Source organism: Schistosoma haematobium, chromosome 1 (assembly GCF_000699445.3).
Source record: "Schistosoma haematobium chromosome 1, whole genome shotgun sequence".
Taxonomy (NCBI): Eukaryota; Metazoa; Platyhelminthes; class Trematoda; order Strigeidida; family Schistosomatidae; genus Schistosoma; species Schistosoma haematobium.
The window spans coordinates 62269397-62296407 of NC_067196.1; the positions used below are offsets into that span (position 1 = coordinate 62269397).

At 36.3% G+C, this 27011-nt stretch overlaps 1 protein-coding gene across 3 annotated transcripts; it reads left to right on the forward strand.

Annotated features, from left to right (window-relative positions):
- Nucleotides 1–766: 766 nt before the first annotated feature.
- Nucleotides 767–26692, forward strand: ADD1_5 (Alpha-adducin; the record flags this gene model as incomplete). 3 transcript variants are annotated; one of them, XM_012939770.3, is made up of 11 exons in its annotated part: nt 902–956; nt 991–1239; nt 6313–6467; nt 8355–8454; nt 12270–12400; nt 15559–15861; nt 16162–16592; nt 16675–16930; nt 18049–18508; nt 19721–19815; nt 21182–26692. In XM_012939770.3, the coding sequence occupies 11 exons, from the start codon at nt 902–904 to the stop codon at nt 21284–21286; spliced, it is 2340 nt and encodes a 779-aa protein (XP_012795224.2). In that variant the 3' UTR covers nt 21287–26692. The 3 variants fall into 3 exon arrangements, with proteins under 3 accessions (XP_051074745.1, XP_012795224.2, XP_051074746.1); XM_051209304.1 differs by lacking the exons at nt 902–956; nt 991–1239; nt 6313–6467; nt 8355–8454 and having other exon boundaries at nt 9321–12400; nt 16675–18508; XM_051209303.1 differs by lacking the exons at nt 12270–12400; nt 15559–15861; nt 16162–16592; ... (2 more) ...; nt 19721–19815; nt 21182–26692 and having other exon boundaries at nt 767–956; nt 6313–9266.
- Between the last annotated feature and the right edge of the window lie 319 nt (nt 26693–27011).

Sequence of the window (27011 nt, forward strand, 5' to 3'; positions counted from 1 at the left end):
TATACCCATTAGAGTATAGACGTCTTAGAGGTGACCTAATGATTTACAGCATCCTAGACGCTTTTGGACATCCTCTTAAACACCTACTCAAGTTTAGTTTCGACAAAAACCTTAGCGGTAATACATAGAAATTGGAGACGCAACACAGCAGAACGGACTGTACACAGACATCCTACCCCTTAATAGTAGTAAAATGATGAAATTCGCCCCTGTATGTGCAGGAGTCCTTTAAGAGAAAACTTAACACATTCTTGAGAACGAAAGATAATGTCTTCCTACGATTCGCCATTTTTCCCTTTCCTCTCTTATCAAAAATATACCTATTCCGCTGCTACTAGATACTACCACACAACCCTTAGTGAGAACTAAGCTTTAGTACTGAGTTCAGGCTGCAAGCCCCTATTTAAAAGGTGACTCAGATATCTTAGAAAAAGCACAGAGGGCAGCTACCCGTGTAATTCCGGAACTCTGAGGTTTACCATACAAAGAGCGGCTTGAAAAGCTGAACCTCTTTACTCTGTCCTATCGCAGACCAAGGGGAGATCTAATTTTGATGTACAAAATACTGAGAAATGGTTTTGGACCTAACTTATCCTGTCTTTTTCTTCCCGTTAGATCTGGAAGTCTCAGAGGAAATACCAGGCGAGTAGAAAAGCCAAGAACGAACAAAACACCCATGACATACAGGTTGTCACGCCGAGTCATCAATACTTGGAACCTGTTACACGAAGCGTTGGTGTCCGCACCTTAAATTGACTCTTTCAAGAGAAGACTGGAGACTCACAGAAGCATACTAGAAAAGGAATAAAATGGCCGTAGGCCGTCTGTCCTAACTACACAAACCAGAATCTGAAATCAGAGAGAGCGCTTACATCAGATTATCCGTTACGTTCTTGTGGCTATGGCGGTTGATGTTCATAAAGAGGTTTCGCCTGCAAAATTTATTGATAGAATAGGTACTGTATTTTCTGATTATGCTGAGCGTAGTAGATATAAATAATGAAGACTACATTCGGGAATTATTAAGACCTCCAGATATCAAGGAGGATGTGAAACTAATGCAGGAACGTAGTCGCGTTTCACTCATCTTACGTTCTGCATATTTTCGGAAAGAATTGGAAAAGATCGTGGCATCATCATTAAAATCTGGGTGTCTTAACTCTAATGTTATCGCTCTTAAGCAAATAGTTGAGTATCTGACACCACAAACTCGACTAGGATCTTCTGCTTTCACAAGAGGTACGCCATTGTTTCTACAGTTTTGTGTTGCATGGAAAGTTAGTTTTACACGCAGCTCTTGTATGTACCGTATTTAAGGTATTTATTTTGGACCCTGATTGGATGTTATGTTTGATATGACTGGGAAGTTCCATTCAGTCTTAAGCCAGACTGTCACTACTTAGTAACTCATAAACAAATACCTGATTTGACTGTTTAATATGACAAGCTTTTTACCTGGGACTAATGTGTCAATTAAGGGTGAATGTTTATGATTCAGGGGTTGATTTACTAAGTGTAAGACTTAATGAGTTCTCGACTGACCCCAATTTCGCGAATAATTAACCCTATCTTTATTTTCAGTGTTGTCATTCATGCATGTCTCTTCAAACCAAGAAATATCAAAATACCTAACAACTATAGAGTCACAGCAGAAGGTCGGCAGTAATATCAATCCCGATGAGCGCAACGTTTTTCGAGATCCTGCTTGCAATATGGTATATGTTGGCTCTACTATCCCGATGAAACAAACTTCACGTAATCCTATTTCGTATACTGACCACCGTAGGGTTTTGTCTGAAACTTGTTAGGGCAAGCCTTCTAATTACTTGTTTAGTTATACACAACAGTGGCACATTTATCTGTCCAAGTTTCTATACCACAAGGCTAGCGCGATAAAATTATCATGTAGTAAAAGTATCATCAGTAAGAAAGATTGGGTGTAGAAGATGCAATACGGAAGAAAGAAAGAAATCTGTGGATCCGAAGAGTCTAAGGTATTTTTAAAATTCAGGGTGTAAGGGAATGTAAGAAATAACTGCATCTACGCCATTATTACTAATCCTAAGCTATCTCACCCTTAGTTAAAAGACATAAATACGGTCTTAGGTGAAACTGATCACTTTAGACTTATAATTATCACAGACCTCGTAGAAATCATGACGGTGCATTAAGGGTATGAACCATTTGCTTTACCAACTACACTACTACAAAGATCAAAGTATAACCATGGAAATAGTTGCGTTATGCAGTTAACATCGATTCCGACCGTTGCTGCTATCTTGACGTGGTGGTCAGGCTTGCCTATCGCAGTGAACCAGTTGAGCTATACTGGCTGGAACAATCGCTCCTCAAGGTCTCACCATACCAGACAGGTCGCGTGAAGACTGGTAAGAATAAAAGCATCAAACCCAAGCACCGAGGGGGAAGTTGTACTGCTGATTGTACAGACGTGTGACTGCAGTAAGGTGTTTCCTTCAGACAACCAGCATAACAGCGATGCTGCCTTCCCACAGAGGAAGGGTGGGGTTAGAAAACGTTGATGCCGGGAATGCACACCTTACCTTATCTCACGGATATCCGTCTACAGCGGGAAAGTCTCAAGTATGGAGCTAACACAAAATAGTCCTGTGTAACCGGCCTCAAGCAACTGTCCCTTGGGCACCGCGGTCACACTCTCAGGTCACTAAGACCAATTCTAACTCGATTTCGTTTTTCTAGAATAACTCTTTCACGGTTTGGGCAAATGGTGATAGATAACTCCCCTCATACCCAGCCCTAATGGGTTGGTGTCTGACGAAATCTCAACACGGATTCGAAAAGCTCGTTTGGCTTTTGTCAACTTACGTCACTGACAAAGGTGAGATGTCCGTCTATCAATTAAGAGACGAGTATACTGTGCAGCAGTGCGTTCTGTCCCACTTTAATTTGCGAAACGTGGCAATAAAGGTTGGGGGATCCTCGTAAGTTACTAGTATATGACCAAAGATGCCTTAGAAATATTGCTGGCGTCTGCTGGGATCACCGGGTAAGTAATAGTGAGGTTAGACACAGGTTATTAGGGAATGATGGTTAATCAGTTGATGAGGTTGTAAATCTTCATCGACTAAGATTGTTGATCCATGTGTTACATATGTCTGAACTCCGATTAGCACGACGCGCAATGCTGACTAGTGTTGGAGACGTATGGAAGAAAGTTAGGGGCGTCCAAACTGAAACGTGGCATCAGTCCATAAAGTCACTAATTTCTGGTCTAGGCCATGCAGGTATATGCAGACTACTTGGTTGGGGTCCGCGCGACTATCGCAACAAGTGGTTGGAGACTCTGTGTGACATGGCTCAGTATCGATTACAATGGCGTAAATGTATACGGTCTTTGTCTCCCTAAACTGTGAGATGAAAATCACTGTATACCTCTGTTTCCACGAATTAATTCTTTCTTTCTGTATTATATCCTTATTCACAATCTTTCTTTTATATATTACTACTATTGAGGTAAATACTTCTGTGAATTTGGTGTTCATTCTGTTGTGCTAATGAGGTGTGGTAATGTGGACTGATGCATATGCGTGCTACGTCCTAAGTTGTAGCTGACTGTCTAAGAGGTCTTTTTCTCCCAATTCACGAACTAGCTTTTTCAATTTTTATTCATGAAATGTTCCGTTTCTGTGGCTTATACTTTTCTTACCTTAATTTTAATATTAGCTTGCCGACCAAGTAGCATGTATACTGCAAAGCAGTCCACTCTGTTCTACTGTATTAGTAAATCTATCGCGCGTTGTGAAATAACCGAGTAGACAATTTTGAGGTTAGGAATAGGATAATTGGCAAAGTTTTCAAATCGATTGATAAGGTGGTGAATCTTCAACTGAGGTAATGAGGATATGTGTTACGCATACCTATCCACTCCTTATCCCTTTACACGATGCTTTTTAGTGCTGGAGTAGGTTGGAAGAAAGGTAGGGGTTTAGTCTTTTTTCCTGTCACTGTTACTAGATTATTTTTATCCCTTGTTATTTTCATCTCGTCGTACTAACCATGTATGACAGGTTCTATATTGATGATATATCTAACTCAGCAAATCACTTTTCGTCAGCAGTTCTTAATTTAAAATCAACCTTTGAAAGGGTTTGAGGATAGACACTAATGATTTGCAAATTTTATTTCATAGGTTGTCACTCCTTTTGCCTCTGTTAGAAATAAAAGAAAGTTTTCAACGTCTCATACTGCAGTTGAATATTGAGTAACCGAACAAATCAATTGTTTTATACATCATTGCCTGTTTATATACCTTTTCTCAACTCACTTTTCTTGACTTTGATCGCACAAGTCGCTTTTGAAGCAGTTGTTTTAGTAAACAAAATTAGCTAGTCAGCCGCTGTTTTACCTCAGCGTCCTCATTTTTTTCAGGTATATTTTAAATCGTCACTAAATATTATCGTGTAGCATGAAAGTGCAAATGTTCGGTAGTAATAGTGTTTTATAATTGATTAAATCGACTCATTGTTCGGGTTATATTTTATCTAACCTGACAGTTGTACACAAATTTGTTGGTTAGATTGTGGAACTGATATATATTAGAGGTATATAACTTGTCAAATCGGGGATCGGATTCCATTGTACTGTATGCCAATCTTTCAACCAGTAATAATTAGGTCGAATATATCCACATATACCATACAGCGCCTTTGTACTCATTCATCCAATCAGGTTCAAGATATAATCACATAATAAACCCAATATACTCTACATTATCAAATGAGACTGAAAGTATGTCTTCTGTAATTGTGACTTTAAACAACACAGATGCAAAGTTATCGGTTGGCGAATACTGTTAGTGGTTGCATTGAGTGTTGATCATTTTGTGATATTTATTGTCATCAAAGACAAAAATACGTTTCTGGATTAGGTACGATAAAGACCCTTCTTTAGATAATGAAGCATCCTTCATACCTTAAAATTTTAACATTTCTCAAGTCGGTCACTTTAAATATCAAGTGAATGTTAAATCCTTCAATCCAACATGCTCCTTCATAACAAATTTGGGTTTCTATAACGATACCACATGTTCTGAATAACTGACTACAGTAAGTGACATCAGTATGTTGTGAAATTATTGTTAATACCCTTGGCTCTCAATCACTGAGTTACTTAGTTATCTCACTTAATTTGGGGATTCTAATAGTACTATGATTTACCAAGTACATATAATTGTAATTGTGAGGAATGACAGCACTGTTTGACTGTCTGAACTGAAGTAATTGAGTTGGAGTTTGGACCTACTGTCTATTGTTAAAGGTCGCGTGCTGTAAATACTCGGCCACTGGGACTGCGTAGCGTCACTAACCTTCAGATACTTGTGTCTAAAATCGGAGTACTTGATGAATGAGTCACATTTTCTTATGTAGTGCGCAAGTATCCATTACCTTTAAAGCTGTACTTTATTTCCAATTCTCGCAAAAGTTCTTTATGGTTGGTCAACTGATTAATCGAACTTTTACGTCCTCCACGAAGCGCTTATAGTATGTTTCGAAATCAGTTATAGTTACACAAATGTACCCATTTTATGTCCATCCAAACTAAAATGTAAATACTAGGGAGTCAAAATTGTGGCCTAGGGATTTGACGTATTCTCTATGCCAAGTAAAGTGGCTTCAGTCGAATCTTCACTTTTATTTAGTCAGTCAAATAATTACCTTATTGCTATGGTAAGTGAACACCGGTTAGAAAATACTCACAAGAGAAATAGTCTCCCCTTAGGTAATATACGATATTTGTTTGTGACAACTCAGCAAATGAGCTAGCATTATGAACAACCCTCTTCTTATAATTTTTTTCAACTATTACGAGTTTAATTTTTAAAAAACGTAGTGAAACTATAGATCAACAGTAGAGTAAATCATTTTAAAAGGTCAGCGTCAGTTGTGAACTACTCGAACCAAGTTTTAGGTGGACTTAAGCAAATAATCATTTGGAAAATGTCTTTTGCGCCTGAGATTGTTATGTTGTAAGTAAAAATCAGTTACTAAGCTGCTTTTTTAACATCCAACCAAATACTGAATTACATCGTTTATCTTTATTTTAATTGTTTTACGGAGGACTGTACACTTAGAAATCGTAACTATCATATTCTATAAAAGTTGGCCATATTGATAAAGAGATAGTAGCTCTTTCCTCTAAAACGGTGAAAATAAGACTTACTGATAAAATATTTGGTATATTATTTTTGATAGGTTATTATTTTTATGGATGTATTTTGGGCATTACATTGCAACAAACTATTTTGTTTCATTTATTATCTTTATTAATCTTCAGGTGCCACTGTCCCTGTAGTACCAATTAATGATTTACGCGCTGTTCAACTTGGCAGTTACGTTAAAGGGGAACGCCTTATACGATGTAAATTGGCTTCTGTCTACCGATTAGTTGACATCTTTGGTTGGAATACAGGGATCAATAATCATATTACGGTCAGTTATATTACTTGTCATGATCTCCCCTGTATTGCGAACATTGTATGTTTGTGTAAATGTCTGTATTGAGACGAGACGGAATTGAGTCAAAGTCACTACCTCTGGCAGTTACCGTCCTATGTACTGTAGCAATATAAGCTTTCCATAAGCCATCAATTCAACAATTTTTAAAACAGTTCTTTAGGAACTTAAGTGTAGACACAATTATGTAAACAATTTCGTAGGCAATAATCGGTTACAATATTAGTTTCGAAGGACTTTAATGATGTGAAGTATTAGTAGGTATGTTTATGGTCAATCAATTTCTCATCAGTAGATCTTTCTTTTAAAAATTAATTTGCTTGCCAAAATATCACCGCTTGTAAAGTAATTATGGTTTTAGAAACTAACGGTTGAGTTGAATTTCTGCCTTCGTAGTGGAATTCCTGTTTATTCTTCCATTCCGTAGCAAAAGCGGTTGAGAAATATGAATATGTCGTTTTGTGTTCTCGACACTAGATTTCCATTTACCGTGTCTCTGACCCAATTACCCACCAATATTCTAATAGACTGATATTGTCACGAGTCCTCACAATTATTGTGGCTCATTTCACATACCATAAATTTGTATTTGTTGAGTCGCGCGGCTTTTTTCGTTTTAAACATGCCAGTTAATAGTCGCAAGCTACAATCTTTAGTCTGTCAGTGTACGCTACTTCCGTGACTTTTGATAGATAGTGAAAAAATTGTACATAAAGTGGCTGTGAAAGCTGAACATAAAGCAGTTTATTGGATGGACATTTAAGCTGTACTTTGGGCCTTGGGATGATGTCGCAAACTAGTTTTAATACTACTATATTTTATAAATTGAATAGTTCTGAGATGATATCAAGCTATCTAAAGTTGACATCGAAGATACCTATCGCAAAACATTCTGGTCGTTTTGTTATTTGACTATCGAACGCTTCTTTTTGCTGATGTTTGTATCCATTGTAATTTTTACGAGATGCTTTATTGGGTGTCACCCATACTTTGTAAGCGACTAGATATCGTATAATAATTGTCTTCAATTTATTATATGGTAGTGAAAGCCACTTGTCAGATGATATCTAATGTGTCTAGAATGATTGAATTAGTTTGAATAATGTCGTATCTGAAATGTTAATATACATAACCATCTGATGTTTAGTTGTAGCTGGTTTTAGACTTGGGCATATAAATTAAATATATTCACTCTTCCAGTTTCGGAATGTAAGGATACTTACCGACACTTGAGTATAGTTGTTTTATTTATTTGCTTTCGACTGTTGATAAGTCAGTTTAATATCGGTATTTGTCTCTAAAAGGTCTACCAGGGAAGTACATAAGCCTTTTGAGTACTATCTACTCTAATATTTTAGATTAAACCAAGGCTTATGGAGAAATGTCTGAGCTGGCTGTCTACGTTAAGTGGCGTATGTCAAGGTTGCCCATTATCTCACTTTTTAAAAATTTCGTCGTAGATGTCCTTGAAATCATACGCTGTAAAATATGACTCACTGTAGACAATGTAAAATACGACTCAAGAAGCTAAACCATAATAGATTTAGTACTTTTGTCTTGTATCTGTTGTAAATAGATATGAGAGTTAAGCGACTTCGTCAATGACTTTAAAATATTTATTGAAGTATCATTAACGATTGATATTATGTATATTACGAAGGAATATATGAGTTGTGTTTTCATTTAATCTGTTTAGTTATTGGTAGTTGTTCGAGTAATCTGAATAATCACCTACCAGTCTCCATCGTTTTCTAAGTGAAATATTTATAAACCAAGTTAATAAATGGATTTGATTAGTTTTTTTTTTCTATAAGATGTAAATATCTGATTTCATTAAGTTGTCACTCTAAACTTTTATTCTAGGCTCGGGTTTCTCGAGATGCTGACGAATATCTGATCAATCCCATTGGTTTACTGTACAACGAACTAACCGCCTCTTCTCTCGTAAAAATTAACCTTGAAGGTAAATGATATTAATGAATTTTAGACTGATCATTAAACTACTAACAATTTTAAAGTCATTTTCCTACCATATACTGTGATTCGTTTTACTTAGCCCTTTCAAATATATTTGTGTTTTATATTCTACCTGATTTAAATATGTATTCAGGAGTTATCGTAGGTAATTATGATCAGTAAGTAAAAAACAAACGGAAAGATGCTGCTAGGTTAAGGCGTTAGGTTAAATTGTTAGTTTGTAAGAAAATCTATAAATACTGGAGAAAATTAGCGTTGGTTTCGTTTTCAAGGCAGGTGTCTCTAGTTATGGACTATGAGAGTTATTGACGACTAATATGTAGAAATATTTTATCAGAATTTTACTCCGCCCAAACCATTTCCCTTGTTTTTACAAAAGTTGTGGGGTTTTAATGTCAAAGGTTCACATTCCTCTCGGTTGATTCATAACAGTTTACCGATCGGCACATAACTTATATATCATAAATTATACCTATAATTTTTCAACTTCATCTGTTCTTTTTTATGTTTGGTTCATTACTACTACTCTTCAACTTTTTTGGACTTAATCTCATTAATTTTCCCTCTCCGCTGATATGAAGGGTAGCAACTTGTACAAACAAGAAACTGTTCTATGTCTTAAACTGTTGACGGCTAGACAGATTTGGAACTATTCTTGCTGCTGGTTACAAACTTAAATTATGCGTGCTTCTAGTAAATTTGATTATGTTATAAACTTGAATATGTTATTAATAATATTATGACGTACATATTCACAAATATGCTTGGTCTGTTAATTTCAAGTATTGATTACCTCGTATATATATATATATATATATATATATATATATATATATATATATATATATAATCCCATTTATTGTTATTGTCATCGTAATTCAGTAAAATTAGGTCATTTTCAATTGTTTTTAAATCTGCAAGCTATTTAGCGAACGCAATGTCTTGTTATGTATATATAGTAAGTTCACTTATTCCTTGATTTTTTCGTATTTTTTTATTTGTATCAATAATGTACGCTTCTTATATAGTAATAATTTCGACCTCATCTGAAACATCGGTCAGCCAGTCAGCTGCAACGTAGCTGAAACATGGATGTGATTGTGTTGGCCTTTAGTTAAATTAAAAACAACGGCAGATTTATTTATATGTTGAAAGGAAACATTTACACAGAATTCGGTAAAGCTAGTTTGTTAGTTCCCCGTCCTAAAACAGTATTTTTTAAAAATGAGCTACGATATGTCCAGTAGATATGGTTATGTATGGTCGGATTCAAATTGATGATCCATAAACACAGCGACCAATTGCTCCGTATTCTTCTCTGAAACCAAACCCCTAGCAATTCAGAGATTGTGTAGTCATTCTTCTGAAGTCTGGAACTATGGAACGGTTATATTACAGATATGTTTTGTAACTGCTATGTTTGAAGAGATTACGATATCACCTGAACCGGCGAGCGGAACGAAGATCAGCAACACAACAACAGGACAGGGTAAACTATTCCACTACACTCCAGCGCAGCTAACTAGAGAGAGAAAACCAGATTCAGCCGAGAGGAAATGTACATGTATTCCACAAGCAACTCAGAGGCACGAACGAACAAACAAACAATACATGCGTATATATATAGCACAAAAATGTCACTGGAAAACGTCACAGAATAGCGTACTGAAAAACAAAACGAACCAGTGATACTTAGAGTCCTTCTAAGTAGTTGATACAAACTGCAGGTAAAAGTGGGGCTTTTGGTGTGAAGATGAGAGATTCAAATTTCTGAAATAAAATTACAAAAAATTAGACGTTTACCAAGTGATTTCTGGGGATCTAGCATCACCAACACCGCTTTTTAATAGCGTATGTTCTTAGTGTTCACCTGCATATTTGACCGTTTGTCACTGTTGTCGTAGTGACTACTTTCTGGAACGTAGATCGGTTTTTTGTTGTACTTCTTGCGTAGGGACTGCGGGTGGGTTGAAGGTATTCAGCAAAACTTCGAGCGGGAGACTTCTGTTTCTTCATGTGTGATTTGGGGCAAACTGTCTCCTTAGCTGATTCCAGTGTCGAGTCTACCTGTCTCTTCCCATCTCTACTTCATACATTACTTGGCCTAGCCTTTCGACCACATGTGCTTCAATTCAAAGGTCATAGTTTGGTCTATAATCTTAAGCGAACACCGAACATCCAGCCCTGTACGTTAGCAGCTCCTGCGACTTAGTTTTGAGTAGTGGTGGTCGTTTGATTCTCAGAAGCATCAGGTTTTGGACCATCCTCAGTCTTCTTCATATGAAGATCTCTGCTCTGAACTTCTGTTCTGATAACGTATCATTTGGTGTCGTTCGATAAACAAATAAGAAATCCTGTAGTAATTCGACTGGCATCCCCTCACTTTTTGACTTGAGTAGGGTCTTCTTAAACGTGTCCACAAGCCTTTCTGCTTGGCCATTTGACTGTAAATGGTAAGGGGGAGAGCGGAACTGATTGATGGCTAGCCGTCGGTAGAATTATTTGAACTGGCTGGAAGTGAACTGCGAACCGTTATCCGATGCAATTAAATCCATTCTCCGTCAAGAGCTGTTGAGTTCTGGTCGTCATTGGTGACACGATGGGGAGGATTTCTTGCCTTTTCAGAAACGCATCAACTACAACTAAATAAGTAGTCCCGTTGATTGGGCCAGTGAAGTTGACATATATCGTGCACCAAAGTTATTCAGACTGTGGCCATGAAATTGGCGGCACTTTAGCGTTAAATTTCGCCCCTTGTTAACACTGGTAACATTCCGCGTTGTCTTCTGTCGAAAGCGAGGCGATAACCTTGTCTCCTACCGTAGAGTGTTCACTGACAAGTGACAAAGCGTCTGCCTGACAGAAATGTTGAGGTCAAAACTCAATAGTACTAAGGCCCAACGCTGGAGACGATTTGCAGAATGGAATGGAATAACAGATTTTGAACTGAAAATCATAAGAAGAGGCTTGTGGTCTGTTAGAAGAGTAAATCTTTGACCGTATAAGAACTTATGGAAACGATGAACCGCAAAGACAGGGGCCAGTGCCTCTTTCCCTACTTGGCTGTACTTCATTTCTGCCGGAGTTAACGTTCTTGTTGCATGCATTTTAGCTTTTTCTGTCCCGCCCGGAAATTGATGTGAGACGACGGCACCAAGTCCAAAAGCTGAAGCAACCCAGCCTCAATGATTGGCATGGACGATTTTACTGAAACAACCGACGATGGATATTAACGGTTAGCTGTTCTCTCGATTATTCAGCAACTTCTGCCTGTAAATAAACATCAGCATGGTCCAACTTTACGAACTTCTCACCATTCAGTATAATATTTCCAAAAGGTCACTGGGTTATCGTCCATCTGCATTCCGCATGACTAATGATAACTTGAAGTATTTTGTTTTCCCTTTGTAATTAAGATATTTTTAGGTATTCTTTTATTTATTGTTTATAAGCTTTACGGTTCTGTCTGAATAAATTATGCCTGAATATAATTTTTTTCACATCTCTTTTAAAAGGACAAAATTGAGCTAAACCTAGTTATGTCCTATGTACGATACAGGAAGTGTTGTCATCAATGTAGTCATGCTTTCAGATATATGTTCCTATTTTGGATATTTTACAGTAACACCATGTCATGTGTAGCTGTTCTAAAGTTTGTTGCAATAACCCATGTTTTCACATGATTAGTTATACACTTACCTTTACTAATGATAGTTAAAGGGGAGAAGAATATTCAATGGTCATCTAAGATAAGTCAAAGTTTACTTAGTAGCTAATGTGTAAATATTTTTTTCACCTTAGGATCTATCTTGGTTCAAGGATCTGTTGATCTAGGCATCGATAGGCAGAGTTGGATGTTGCATGCAGCTGTTCACAGTGCCAGACCAGATGTCAGATGTATTATTCATTTAAGTACTTCAGCTGCAGTAGCAGTAAGTTTATTTTTGTTCAACAGTTACAAACACTTCACATTTTTATTTCTACATAACTCAACCTTCTAGGAAGTCGAGGTACTTCTTAGCAATCAGCTTAGCAATGGTATATTATGTGAATTCTTTTTTTATAAGAATGGGAATTTCGAATCCGTTAGGTTCCCATGGTAACATAAATAACTACAAAGCGAACACGAAAACTACTACTGTTAGCAAAATATTTACAAACTTAAGTTGTCGGGGTGTTAGATGTTTGCTGTGCAGTCGGTTTTTTTTCTTGTCATCAGTTATTTGTGCTACTAGTAGTAACTTTTCTTAGACCAAAAAATGCTAGATTCAATTCTATTCTCTTTTCCTATATACATAGGTAAACTGATTCTTGGTAATTGGGTTTATGGACAGGGTTGTACTAGATCATCATGTTTTTTTATTTGGGGTTCGGTAATAAAATTTTAAATTATGTATGTTAATTAGCGATATTTATTGGGTAATTGTCAAGGAAAGGTTCTGAAACTATAATTGTTGGTCGAACTAAAATTATTTTATTGAAATCATGAACCGATGCAGGTTAAACCACCACTGGCAACCTGTAACGACTATTTCATCCTAGTATAGAACTCAGTTGTGCACATCCATGATCCTTCAAGCGGGAGTTGTGAACGCCTAACCACTGAAACGCAATCGTGGATGCGCACTATTGAGTAGTCCTATACTAGGACGAAATGGTCGTCCAGTGTTTCCAGGTTTCCAATGTTTGTGTAACCTAGGTGGGTTCATGATTTTAATAAAATCCAAAATCCTCTGCAACTCCATACTGAAAATCATTTAATCTAAAATACATGAAGTTTCGTACATTTAAATCGGTTCATGATATTCACTTAAATTTGATTGGGTTTTGATTTATATAATCTAATTTACGGAAATTGCACCCAAGAGTATTTTACAATAATTTTCTAAATTTATTTTAATTACACATTATTCTGCTGTCGCGTTTTTTATGTCCTCAGGCAGTTAGTAATGAGCAATGTTGGACCTTGGACAAATATTTATTGGTTCAAGCTGCCACATCACAGCATAACAAGATAGCAGTAATAGTCGTATTCATATTATTAATAGTCATCAAGATTAGAAATATGGTTCAATAAAAACGAATGAAAGTATTACGTAATATTGAAAGTGATATAATGAACTAGGGCTAGTGAAAAATCAGGTGCATTTACACCGCTGACTGATTTTGATCCAACCAGTGATCACGATTATAGTGATTAGGTTAACTAATATTTTATCTAAAATCTGGGAGTTGGACGTAATCCTATCTGACTGGTCACAATCACTGATTGTCCCAATATATAAGAAGGGATCAAAATCATCCTGTGATAACCATAAAGGGGTTAGTTTGGCTAACATAGCATCTAAAATACTGGCCTAAATAAAACTCGTGACCTGCAAACACGAGAAAATCAGGCGTGCTTCAGACCTGGTCGTGGGTGCATCGACCACATATTCACCATTCATCAGGTTCTAGAACATAGGCATACTTATCGGCATCCGACAATAGTGGTCTTTCTTGATATAAAAGCGGCATTTGATTCTGTAGACATCAAGATTCTGTGGCAGTGTCTGTCATTGAAAGGCTTACCTCAGAAGTACATAAACCTTGTGAAGGCTCTTTGCTCGAACGTTACTAGTTGAGTCAGAGCTGATGGCGAACTGTCATCTGACTTCGCAACCTCAAGTGGTGTTCGGCATGACTGTTCGTTATCCCCATTTCTGTTTAACTCCATCATAGACCTACTGCTGGAAAAAACGTTCTCGTCGACTGAAATTTCAGGAATTGATCTCTTACCAGGAGGTCCACTTATCGACTTTGAACACGCAGATGACAGTCCTGTGCCCAACCACTTCACTCCCTATCATTAGTTTAGTCATTGAAATGGAGCAATCTTGCAACAACATTTTATTTTTAGAAGAGTGTGAAACTCATCCCAAACATGTTTACGTTGTTACACAAGGCATTTTAAATGCTCTTCTGACCTTTTTTACTATCATGGTCGATATATATATATATATATATATATATATATATATATATAATGGTCCTCATAGCCCCCAAATGCCCTGTTATGGCCGAGGGTGGGGAGAGTTAGCTTTCCCTCTCGAAATGCTCTCACATGGCCACGCTTATACAGCCACTGACAAGGATGTTCTACTGATTGTCTTCTCGCGGTGGTGGTGTTGTTTAAGAAATTGAGAAGACGAAAAGCGAATGTCCGGAGCTTTAACCGGGTTGGTGGAGACGGAGAGTCCACCTAGGGGAGTTGGAAAACCCTGATTTCAAACCAATGATGCACATGGGCTCCAGTTCTTTATAAGAACTAATTCTTTCTTTCTGTACTATATCCTCACATGCAATCTTTCCTTTATATATTACCACCATTGACTTAACCACTCCTACGAATCCGGTGTTCATCTTGCTGTGCTAGTGCTGTATGGCAACTTGGACCGCTGCATATATGTGCATTGCTCTACGTTGTAGCTGACTGAATGACTGATGGTCTCCAGTATTCTGAAGGAACAAATGGCTTATGAACTGATTGTTGGTCACCGGCTACCATGGGACCGCATCTCCTGACGTTACTCCACTGTCTTCTGTATCACACCTTTAGGTTGAAGGCTCCGGGTGTGGCCTCCTGAAACAACCACCTGCTTCAGTTCGGGCACCCGGACAGTATCCCAGTCCTCACACAAATTGAATGATTTATGTGGCGCATATCTGTTTGGTGCCTCCTTTGTACTAATATTTATGTGTTCGAATAAATAAATGTTTATATAAAACAGTTCGCATATTTTGCCAAGATATTCTGTAATTTTGTATTAAAATACATTGGTTGTCCCCACCTGTTTTCGTTCACTACACTAATACTACTTCTACAAATAATAATAACTAAAAATAGTGGTAATGACTACTACCACTATTGGTAACGATCGTAATAACAGTAATAATAATAATTTTTTCAATTGTGAGATTCCTCCGGTTGCGGCTGTTTATATAAATAATTTATGAATTCTGTTCAGGAAACATTTTCTTTATATAATTGTTTATTGCGTGAATAAAATTTATGGTATAACGATTGAAATTTTACACTCAATCTTTTCAGGTATCATGTACAAATGCAGGTCTTTTACCAATCAGTCAAGAAGCCATGATTTTGGGTGAGACACCTGTTTACGACCCGTTAATTGTTTTGAATAATCTTCAGCAAAATGGGGAAGAAGACTTAGACTCTCGTAAAGAGCGTCATTTTGATGCACAAAAAGCAGAAATATCTCGGATATTTTCGGAAAAATCTCCCAGTTGTATGGTTTTATTGGTTCGTAGTTATGGTCTCTTAGCTTTGGGACAATCGATTGAGGAAGCATGGTTTATTGCATTTACATCCATGTTAGCGTGTGAAGCACAGGTCGGTTTGAAATAATATTGGGGGATTGTTAGAATCTCATCGCTTACTCTTTAGTATTTATCAACTTTTTTTGAAGTATTTATTCACACTTAGATTATATTTTAAAGTGATTTTTGTTCTACTGTTTATTATTCTTGCGATTATTTGGAATTATATAACCACATTACTCCACGAGTTACGGTACCCTTTTAATTCCTGCTTTTTTACTGATTTATAGAGATTTTTTGTGGTGTATTGTTCAATGTCATGATATTTTCTTTATGTTTGCACTGTTTGATGTATGCGTCTTTGTTGTTATAGTTACGTTTGGCGAGCATCAGTTTGGATGAATTGGTTATCCCTACCAAAGAAGCTCAAGAAGCCGCTTACTCCGTAGGACGTACTCCCTCTGCTGTTCAGTTGCGAGTTGGCGAAGTCACTGGTAGTTCAGGTTGGAGGCGTGGAGAACTTGAATTCGAGGCATTAATGCGTAGATTAGACTCTGCTGGATACCATACAGGTTATGTTTACCGACTAAGTCAAGTACGCCAGGGTTCAACTGCTGCATCGACTCTCCAGCGTCCGTCGGCAGATTTGCTGGATAATGCCTCCACTCAAAAATCTCGTGATGCCACAGCCCATGTTCGTCGTGCAGCTAGTCTTGGTCGTGGTCTTCGTGGCCTCAAAGATGTAGAGATACCGCCTACAGTTTCATCTTTTGCAACTTCATACTACGGGGATGAGGAAAGTAGGTAAGTAGGAGACAGTACTTATTTTCTTCTATATTGTTTGTTAGCCATATCACCATAAAGATTTGTTGAATTCTTGTTTCAGAGCTACTGCTATTGCTGAAATGAAAGCCAAAACACTTTCACTTTCACGTGCACATTGGCTGAGTACACCAAATGCGTACCTTCGGGAAGAGATTGAAGAAGTGGGTACTCCGAATCCTAAAAAGATAACCCACTGGACAGAGGGGTCAGATATCAATAAAACACGCACCGGTGGAGTAGCTGTCCCGCTGATTGATCCCAATCAATTTGCATTGCAGGGTTCGGATCCACAGGAGTTTAAAAATCAACAGAAGAAGGTAATATTTCAAGTTAAAAAGCATTGACAGGTTTATATACATATATTGTTCGGGAGCACTCAAAACAAGGTCATCTTGATTGCTGTTAGATGTTATAAGAGCGATGTTCAGCTCCTGTTTACTCTACTGTTAAAGGATGTTCCTTCTTAAGGGACTCTAATAGGAAACTGGACTGAAGATGATCATAGGGGTCCGAAAACGTGACCTCAGAGCGTAAGCGTTAATCTCTTGATTCCGGTCACACGACCAGTTGGTGTTTGATGTTTAAGCACCTTTTATTTTCAGGACTTACTACCGGCATTGTGAATTACTGATCCCATGTAGGTTATGCAGTTTTTAGCTCCGATATTTTCTAACCTCTCCCGTTGTGAAGAAAGAGGGTCACTCCTAGTGGTCTAGTGAAAACACCTTATTGTCTTGTCTTTTCACCACAGTACAGTCGTTAGTACAACTGTACCTTCGGTCCTGAAGTTTTCTCCTTTTTATTATACCGCTCTTTAACCAACTTGCTTGTATTGGTAGGACATAAAGAAGCGAGTATTTCAACCAATGTAGATCGATTGAGTAATCACTAGGTGAACCCAACCACCACATCAAAATAGTAGTTACAGTCTGGTCAGGAAGCCTTGAATATTCATGAAGTGAGACAAATTTAGTGGTTTAAATATGCTGTATTTGATGTGCATTGCCAAGCACACATAAACTAGGACGAAATATCTTTACAATACTCCTTGTTTAACATTGGTTCTCTGATTGATGTCATTTCTCAATAAACGTTACCTGCAAAATAAATAAAACCACTTCAGTTAATTTACAGTATTGTTACCTTAGTTTAAACAGACACTTAACAAGTTGTTATCAAGTTACGTACATGACAGATGTGCATTCGATGTGTAGTGATATTTTAAATTAAGTGCTATTTGTGAAATTGTTTGTAGAGAACATAATTTTGAAGCACTGCATCTAAAGATGGTATTATTTTTACCCATTATATCGTATTGGCTGTTCAGTTCATTTCTGGATCTACCGTTTCAGAAGTATAGAAGTACTCATCTTTGCTTTATCATTTAATGTGTTCGAAACTTGAAGTTTACAGATTGTTTGTCATATTATTCTAGGTGAAAGATAAATATTACAAGGATGTAAGGTCTGCTGGACCAAAATCTCGAATTTTACAAGGTATTGACTTAGAAGATGAGTCAGATGAAACTGATGGGGGGATCGCATCACCTAAGGTTGTCAGTCCGAAAGGCACACTACTTCGATTGGATCCTTCCAACCCTCCGTCTCTGGAGCCTGGACATGTTGTTGTGGTTGGGGCAGCTAGTAAAGGTATCATAAATCGTAATCAGAGACACAATGTTGGTGTTTACCAGTCTCTATACTCGCCAAATCCATTCGATAGGATGACAGACGAAGATCTTGAGCGCTACAAAGAAAATGTTGAACGCAAAGCTAAAGGTTTACCCTCATTAGAGGAGGAAGAGGCAAGAGCTCGCATAGAGGAAGCTCGGCAGGCTGTGGTGGTGGCACGAGAGGCGATGGAAGCAGCCTCTCGTATGGGTACAGAACAAAAATGTAAGCTTTTCCATTTGTTGAAAGTTATAATGTTTCTAAATTTTTTCGTAATTAGCACTGAGTCATTTCATGTATTATGAGTTGTATTTTTTTTGGTGTCTATCTCATTGAAATGGAGTAACTGGGAAGAATAATCAGAGGATTATAATCTCATTTGATTTCTGCTTTTAATACACTGAATAGAAGTCCATTGTAATATGTGAATTTCTAGCGCCATAAGTCACTTTAGTTGATTTTTATATACTCTTTGCTCGGCCACTTCATTTTTCCAGAATATCATAGAACCTTTAGTTTTAAGAAATTAGGGTAGGGAATAAAATACAACCAAATATTATGGAATGTCTTTTGTCAACGTAGTTTTTGATTGCTACTCTAGACAACATGTACATTTTGACTAACAATTTATTTGAATGAGTCTCCGATTTGATTTACTGACCGAAGATTACGCTGACTAAATTGAGTACTGTTTTCGCCCAAGTGCAGTGTTGTTGTACAATCAACAATGATAAATATTTTGCTAGTTTTCAGCATCCAAATATGTTTAGCAATAAGAATATTGACTCAATGTGTCACTGTCAACTTAATACTTCATACGTCCTGATCTTTTGATAAACATAAATAAACTTAGAAAACTTTAAGCTTGGAAACATTGTTGTTCTATAATACTTTCATCCCTTACAGGTTCCCGACAAATTTGTACTTATTATAACTGATTAATTTCGATAATGATATTAGAAGACGAAGATTATCAGAACTATGTGATATATTAGCGCGATACATTTCGAATAATCTGGTCACACTGATTAGTCTATTGTGCAGTATAAAAGTACTGTTCATTATTGTCTGTGGTGTCATACATTTAGCGCAACTTAATCTTCTTCACTCAGTTCAAATGTTAGGATTTCCGATATTAGCGTGATAGATATTGTCATTTGTTTCACCAATCTCAACAAATTGCAATTGTGTTATGAGATGTTAATGTTGATCCTATTTTTGAATTGAGATCACAATTATTTCGTACAGTTACACTACAAAATTACGGAGTATATGCTACATGAAGACAGTAAAAACTCACTAGACATAGTAACCTGAATATTTATACCGGTAATTCAGTTAAGGTTTATACTGATAATCTTAACTGAATTTGATTTTGAAGCTCTCGATATTCTGAAAATTGGATAAAATTTTCTCCTTACTATTTTCATATCTTAGATAATGGAGAACCTAGTTTAGACGTAAGTCGTATTCATGCAGTTCGGTCAGATACCAGTGGAGCTGAAGCTAGCCATGATGATACTGAAAAAGAGGTTAGTTATGTTTATTAATTCTAAGGCGTTCATGATTTTGAGGAATAGTTAACAACAGTTAAACTTAGAAATTATAAATACCAGGTTTATTTGTTCGATCAAAAATCAAGAGAACCTAGTGTTTCGTCACCAGTAAGTATAAAGATACACAAAATATACATCAAGCCTCAAAAGAAACTTCATTAGTTATTGATGGATTCTGATGATTCGTTTTTATTTTTCATCAATTTCTATAAGTCAGTTGCACTACAAATATGGTTTTAAACAATTATTACTAATATCATTGTAGTATTACTTCATGCATAATCGACTTATCTATCGACGAAAATCAAAATAATAGTCGGTCATTGGATAACTACGTGTTAACAACACAGACGTTGCTGTTAGATATTGAAATCTTACATAAAATTCATAAGTCATGATATCAGAAGTCCCTCTAATCCACAGTGTTACAAAGCCAGCAAAACGAAGATTCATAAACAAAATGTCCCAGTAAGATCTACGCAATGATCAGTTTACCTCACCACAAGATTGCCGGCTAATTAGAAAGTAGTATAGAACGTACTGACCAACGACTATGCAGATCTACTTGATATGAATTATTTAAGCTTGACAACAGATTGTATCACATAGATATCATTCGCAGGTATATTGTCCTCTTTGTCTTAACATTCCTATTCATTAGAGTGCACCGTCTCAAACACAATAACATTGTTGACCGAAATACACAAAACATCTGTCTGCAAGCCATCATCAAAGTCACAATATTCTATACGAGCGTCATGATAGTCAGTTCTACCATACGGAGCTGAAACTTAGAGAACTACCAAAACCATTATTAAAGAGGTACAAGTATTTATAAACAATTGTCTACACAACATACTCAATGCTCGTTGACCGGATACCATCTGCAACAGTGTACTGTGGGAGAGAACAAACAAGCTCCACTCTGAAGAGGAAATTAGAAAAAGACGTTGGATGTGGACAGGACATACACTGATGAAATCACTGATTTGGATCACAAAGCAAACCGTGACATGGACTCATGAAGGGAAAGGGAAGAGAGGAAAACCAAAGAACACAGTGTATGGAGAATTGTAATCAGACATGAAAAGGATGAATATGAACTGTAAATAACTGGACAGTATTACCGATGATGTAGTTGGATGAAGAATGCTGGTGTGTGGTCTATTCTTCTTCAGGAAGGGTAACAGGCGTAATTAAGTATTATACCGTCAAACTGACAGGATAGAAATGAGTCTATAGATACTGCCTTTGTAGTTAATTTTATTTGCCTATATGGTTTCTCAAGTCACATATTTTGAGTGTGGTTATACATTTCATATATTTTTCTTTCTCATATCAGGCTAAAAAAGATGACAGTATATCAGAAAGGAAAAAGAAGCGTCGTTTCAAAATGCCTTCATTTGCACGAAAATCCAAGATTAAAGAATCGAAAGAAAAGAAATAAATAAAATTGACGATGATATTTGGTCTACTTTTTTATATATAAGTAGGCAATACATCAATGGCTTCAACTTTTTCAGCATTAGAATCATGCGCCGAATTGAATTTAGTCTGAGATACTTTATTGTTTTTTTTCAATTGCTTCACATCAGTGCGCTCAGCTTTATGTCTGTCTGGTTACCAATTTTCAACTACGTACGCCGTTATTGTTCGGGCTTACATCGAATATAATTCACCTCGCCTTAATTTTCCTGCAATGTCGAATATATAGATAAGATCTTGATTTAATCCTCACATTTCTACGTTTAATCCCTAATCTACTAACTTATGGCTTTTTGTGAAATTTCTTATTATTCATGCTGATCTTTCGCCGTGTCTGTTTGTTTAATTTTAATTTTTCTTGCTTTGTTAGGAATTATGCATTCATTGTTCTTGCGAAGGAGTTAATAAAATCCTGATTTTGTCAATTGTTCGTTGTTACTCCTGTGTAGTTTTTATAAATGTATCTTGAAAATCGTATACTGAATCCACTATGGCTTTATTGATAATCTTTTATTTTCTCTACTGGTTTATTATTTGCATCTATAAACGTTCTTTTTTATTTATAAGTTTCAGTCTTGCTACATGAAGATTCTGATAGATTGTATTCTCCAGGATATCCATACCGAAAACGTAAAAATATTCGGATACGATTCTCATCTTGATTATGTACTGGTTTGCTTCGATCTGTCGTTTAGCAGTCAGTCAACTGCAAAGTAAAACCTGGCACATTTGTATCATTTCAAGTTGCAGCATTACATCAGCGTAGTGAAATAAAATTACCAAAAGTAGTAGTAGAGTGAGCAGAACACCCGTGGGGACAATCGAATGTATTTAACACAAAATTACAGGACTTGTTAATAAAATCTAACAATCATAAAGTAAACGCTTAATTTGCAAAATGTCCATCAATTGTCTCAAAATGACTCAGACTTCATTGTTCTTGCATCTTCATACAAATTGCATTCTGTTTCCATTCTTTACTGTTCGATCCTCTTGTCTCTCTGCTGCCAGACCTTCTGTTCACGACTAACATCATATACTACTTATGTCAATATAAGTAGCACACACCGCACTCGTTCCCCCTTTCAAGCAGTCATTCTTGCGGTGGTTCATGCTCGACGTGTATCAATAGTAGAAAATATAGAGTATAAAAAGAAAACATTTTCTAAGGAGATTTCAGTATTCATAATTTAAGGGAAGGCTAAAAGTGAGTGCATCTGTTCTATTTCTATCTATTCTGAGCCATATCATCCGATATCTCCAACCACTGATCGATAGAGATTTGTGCTGGTTACTACTTTGTTGATCCGTCTAATATTCACAGTTGTCTCGATATTCAAACTCATAACTGGCATGTTTTTATGCTAGTAATACATGGAGGAATCGTTCATCTGATAGGTTAACTTTTATTTCTTTCATACAAATTCATTTATTAACTTGAAATTACCAAGGACACTGATTAAAGCAGAATCACACGAATTCATTAGATTTCGTTATTTTCTCACCGACTGCTTACGACTAGTTATATTTCAAGATAAAGAATCGCAAATGGAAACCAGCATAATTATAGAAATAAAGTTTATCAGAAGTTAGTGTACAAATGTATCAGTATAGTGTAGTAAGAATGCATATCTTAGAAATAAATCGAAATGTTAGAATTGAAATATTATATGTTAAGATTAGTTCCGAAATATTGACTTAGCTTAGTATCAAAAGACCGCAGGGTGGTAAGTAAGTGATTCTGTAATGAAATACACGGAGAGATATTAGTGATTGTTGAGAATAGGATGAGTTAGCGTCAGTTCTGTTCAGGCGTGTAGTGACACATTTATGCTCAGTGTCACTGGATAATCGTATGATCCGTCACTGGTTGACCATTTTGATATCCACTCGCAGTGAAACCTGGTTTCAGATTCTATCAGTGGATTAAATGTAGGCGTACTCTACTTTGTCAGAAGCTAGGCCAAAATACTTGTTTATTACTTCCTGATTTTCGGTGGTTTTTTCAAAATAGAACTAATCTCTTCAGCTAACCAAATGGACATTAGAGTGCTTTGATTAAAAATAGAACAACAAAAAGTGACTTAAGAAATCATGTAGACAGTGCCCATAGACACATTTCTATTCTGTCAATTTGACGATACATCGTACTATTAAAAGAGAAGTGGATATTCTTCGGGTACATAACTAGTAGTCATTTGAAATCGGATCCTAATAAAGTTAAGAGATTAGTATTTCGGTCAACAATGTTATTGTGTTTGAGACGGTGCACTCTAATGAATAGGAATGTTAAGACAAAGAGGACAATATACTTGCAAGTGATATCTATGTGGTACAATCTGTTGTCAAGCTTAAATAATTCATATCAAGTAGATCTGCATAGTCGTTGGTCAGTACGTTCTATACTACTTTCTAATTAGCCGGCAATCTTGTGGTGAGGTAAACTGATCATTGCGTAGATCTTACTGGGACATTTTGTTTATGAATCTTCGTTTTGCTGGCTTTGTAACATTGTGGAGTATAGGGACCTATGAAATCTATCTGAGGTTTCAATTTGTGTGCTTTGAAATTATCAGGGTCATCTCTACAATTTGGATTTCTTCAGCCTTCATTCTAATATACAGTTATATTTGTATAATATATATTTATGCTATATTTATTCAATCAGTCAAGAGTATTCATCATCGTTTTACAGCAGATGTGCATGAATTTGGAAGCTATGGAAGATGCAATTGGAAATCTATTTCTATTTTATATGATAAGTGATAGTTTGAAATCTTTGTTTTTTTTCTGTTTAACACTGATCCACAAAATATATGCTCAATAATGTAGGAAGTAATACCTATTCAGAAATTCTATATAATTGAGCATGATTTTTAAGAGTAGGGGATATTCATAGGTTACTTGTACTTGATTATATGTCTTCGAACCTTTACTCGTATTTTTTCGGGACCACTGAATGAGCAGAGTTGGGGTATTGGATAAGGTATGGAGTGTACTAAATCGGCTGATAAAGTAGTAAATTTTCGTCAACCGATGTGATTGGGACATCTTTTACGTATGTCCAACTACTGCCTATCTTGATGGACGATGTTTTTTGATGTAAGAGTAGGTTGGAAGACCATTTGGGGCGGCCAAATTAAGACTTCGTATCAGTTCATATAGTCATTGACTATTGGACCGACCAAATATAGGTAGATGAAGACTACATGATTGGGGTCCGGTGATTATCATCACCAAAGGTTAGAGAATTTAGGTGACATGTCTCGAAATTGTACGCAGGTGCATTAACTCTTTTGTCTTTCCCAAGTTCCGAGATCTCAAAATCATATCTTTAAACCTTTACCAATACCTAAACTTTTGTATTATGATAGTAATTATTATTACCGATATAGTTAGTACTACTGCTACTACTGGGTTGGTTTTGAAAATTTCATCTCACTAATGTTAATGTGGTATATAAACTTTGGCCGATGAATATGTGTTAGGTTTTATGTTTCATTATAACTGAGTGATTGATTGTATGGTGATAAGTTTCATGTCAACTTAATCCACCACGTTCTTATATATTTATACAGCAATGTTGAACTAAGTCATCAATTCATTATTTATTCTCGCTATCTTTGTATTAACAAATTTAGGATGATTTATAGTTATAAAATTAATTAGATAAATCTTTCAGGATCATCATTCGACAGTCAAATTCCATTCGTTTTAAATTCTCCGGAGCCATAGCCACCAAACACCTCAAGCCATATTTATGTATCCAAAAAGAAAATGTTTCTTCACGATGACGACGTCATCCTTGCAACTTTTTTTCTCCATCTTATTTTAATTGTATCATTTCATCCAAATTCATAACTGTATATTTAATTGACTGATGTCATCTGACGGGATGTCCGGACAATGTAGAAGACCGTGAGGACCAGTGGAATAGCAACGGAAATGAGGAGATACAACGTGACGGTTGTCAAGATTAGTGAAACCCATTAGATCCAAGCTGGACAGAAAACATCAGCTTCGGGAAAGGTGCTGTTTACCCTAATCATGAAGACAAAAATACTTCGCACACAAAAAGAGTCCCACCGATTCTGTATAAAGAAGCACGAAATGCAATTATAGGATGAGAATCTCATGGATCCAGAATCATCGAAATATCCTTCCAAACAAAGAAGAGGAGAATCACAATGAATATTATCCAATGTTATTCACCCACCAATAATAGCAATGACGACGATAAGGATCAGTCCTACCATAGGCTGCAATGGATCATAGCGATGTGTTTAGTAAATGACCTGACCATGTTGATGAGAGACCTAATCGCTAAAGTCGAACTGGACAACACCGTGTATGAAGATACCGTGAGATAACATAGACTAAGAGAAAGGAACGATAATGGAAAGAGGTTTGGGAATGTATGTGCATTCAGCAGAATGGTTATAGGCGACAAAATATTCCCTCATAAACGCATACACAAAGTAATATTGGTCTCATCGGATCACACTACAGAGAAGCAGATGGATCATATCTGTATGACTGAAACATTCAGAAGGTCAATGGATGTCGTGATAACTAGAGGAAGAGCCGACATAAATTGAGATAACCATCTGATGGTGGTCATGATGAGACTGATGGCAAAGAAGGACTGGATGACTGGAGAAGCGGCAGATACAAGTATTTATAAACAATTGTCTACACAACATACTCAATGCTCGTTGACCGGATACCATCTGCAACAGTGTACTGTGGGAGAGAACAAACAAGCTCCACTCTGAAGAGGAAATTAGAAAAAGACGTTGGATGTGGACAGGACATACACTGATGAAATCACTGATTTGGATCACAAAGCAAACCGTGACATGGACTCATGAAGGGAAAGGGAAGAGAGGAAAACCAAAGAACACAGTGTATGGAGAATTGTAATCAGACATGAAAAGGATGAATATGAACTGTAAATAACTGGACAGTATTACCGATGATGTAGTTGGATGAAGAATGCTGGTGTGTGGTCTATTCTTCTTCATAAGGGGTACTAAGTGTACGTAAGTAAGATCTCAAATCGTGCTACTCTTAATCACTATTAGTTTTTGTCCAACCACTTTATTGTTTAATCCATGATCTCTTGTAACTTCGTCTGACGATCTAGAATATTGTTTGAAATATTATATTTAGTTATATTATTATATACTTTATTACTTCACCGCAATGATACGTATCCAACTTCTCTGTTATAATTAAGTAAACTTTACAATAATTTTAAAATATTACATGTTGTTAACGGATGATGAGAACCTAACGAGTTAAAATGTGTTCATGTTATTCTGCTCATTTTTTTCCCTTTTTTCATGATAATAAAAGAAGACAAGTGTACAAAATGATAGTACCTGAATAGAACGTAATGTTTGTTTGACATTGAATGGTAATCGATAATAATAATAATAATAATAATAATAATAATAGTTATAATCTATGGACAGATTAGGAACAGATATCTTTCATACTCTTAAATATCAATAGACATAACGAAGTCATTGAATGTAAATAAATTATACTGACTGAAACTATTTTCAAAGATGACAACTTAAATGTCTATGATTAAAAAAAACAGGAATATTATTAGAGTTATTTTATGACTGTTAAGTAAACTGAAGAATATGTTCGTTAAACGTTTGAAGACAAAAAGAATT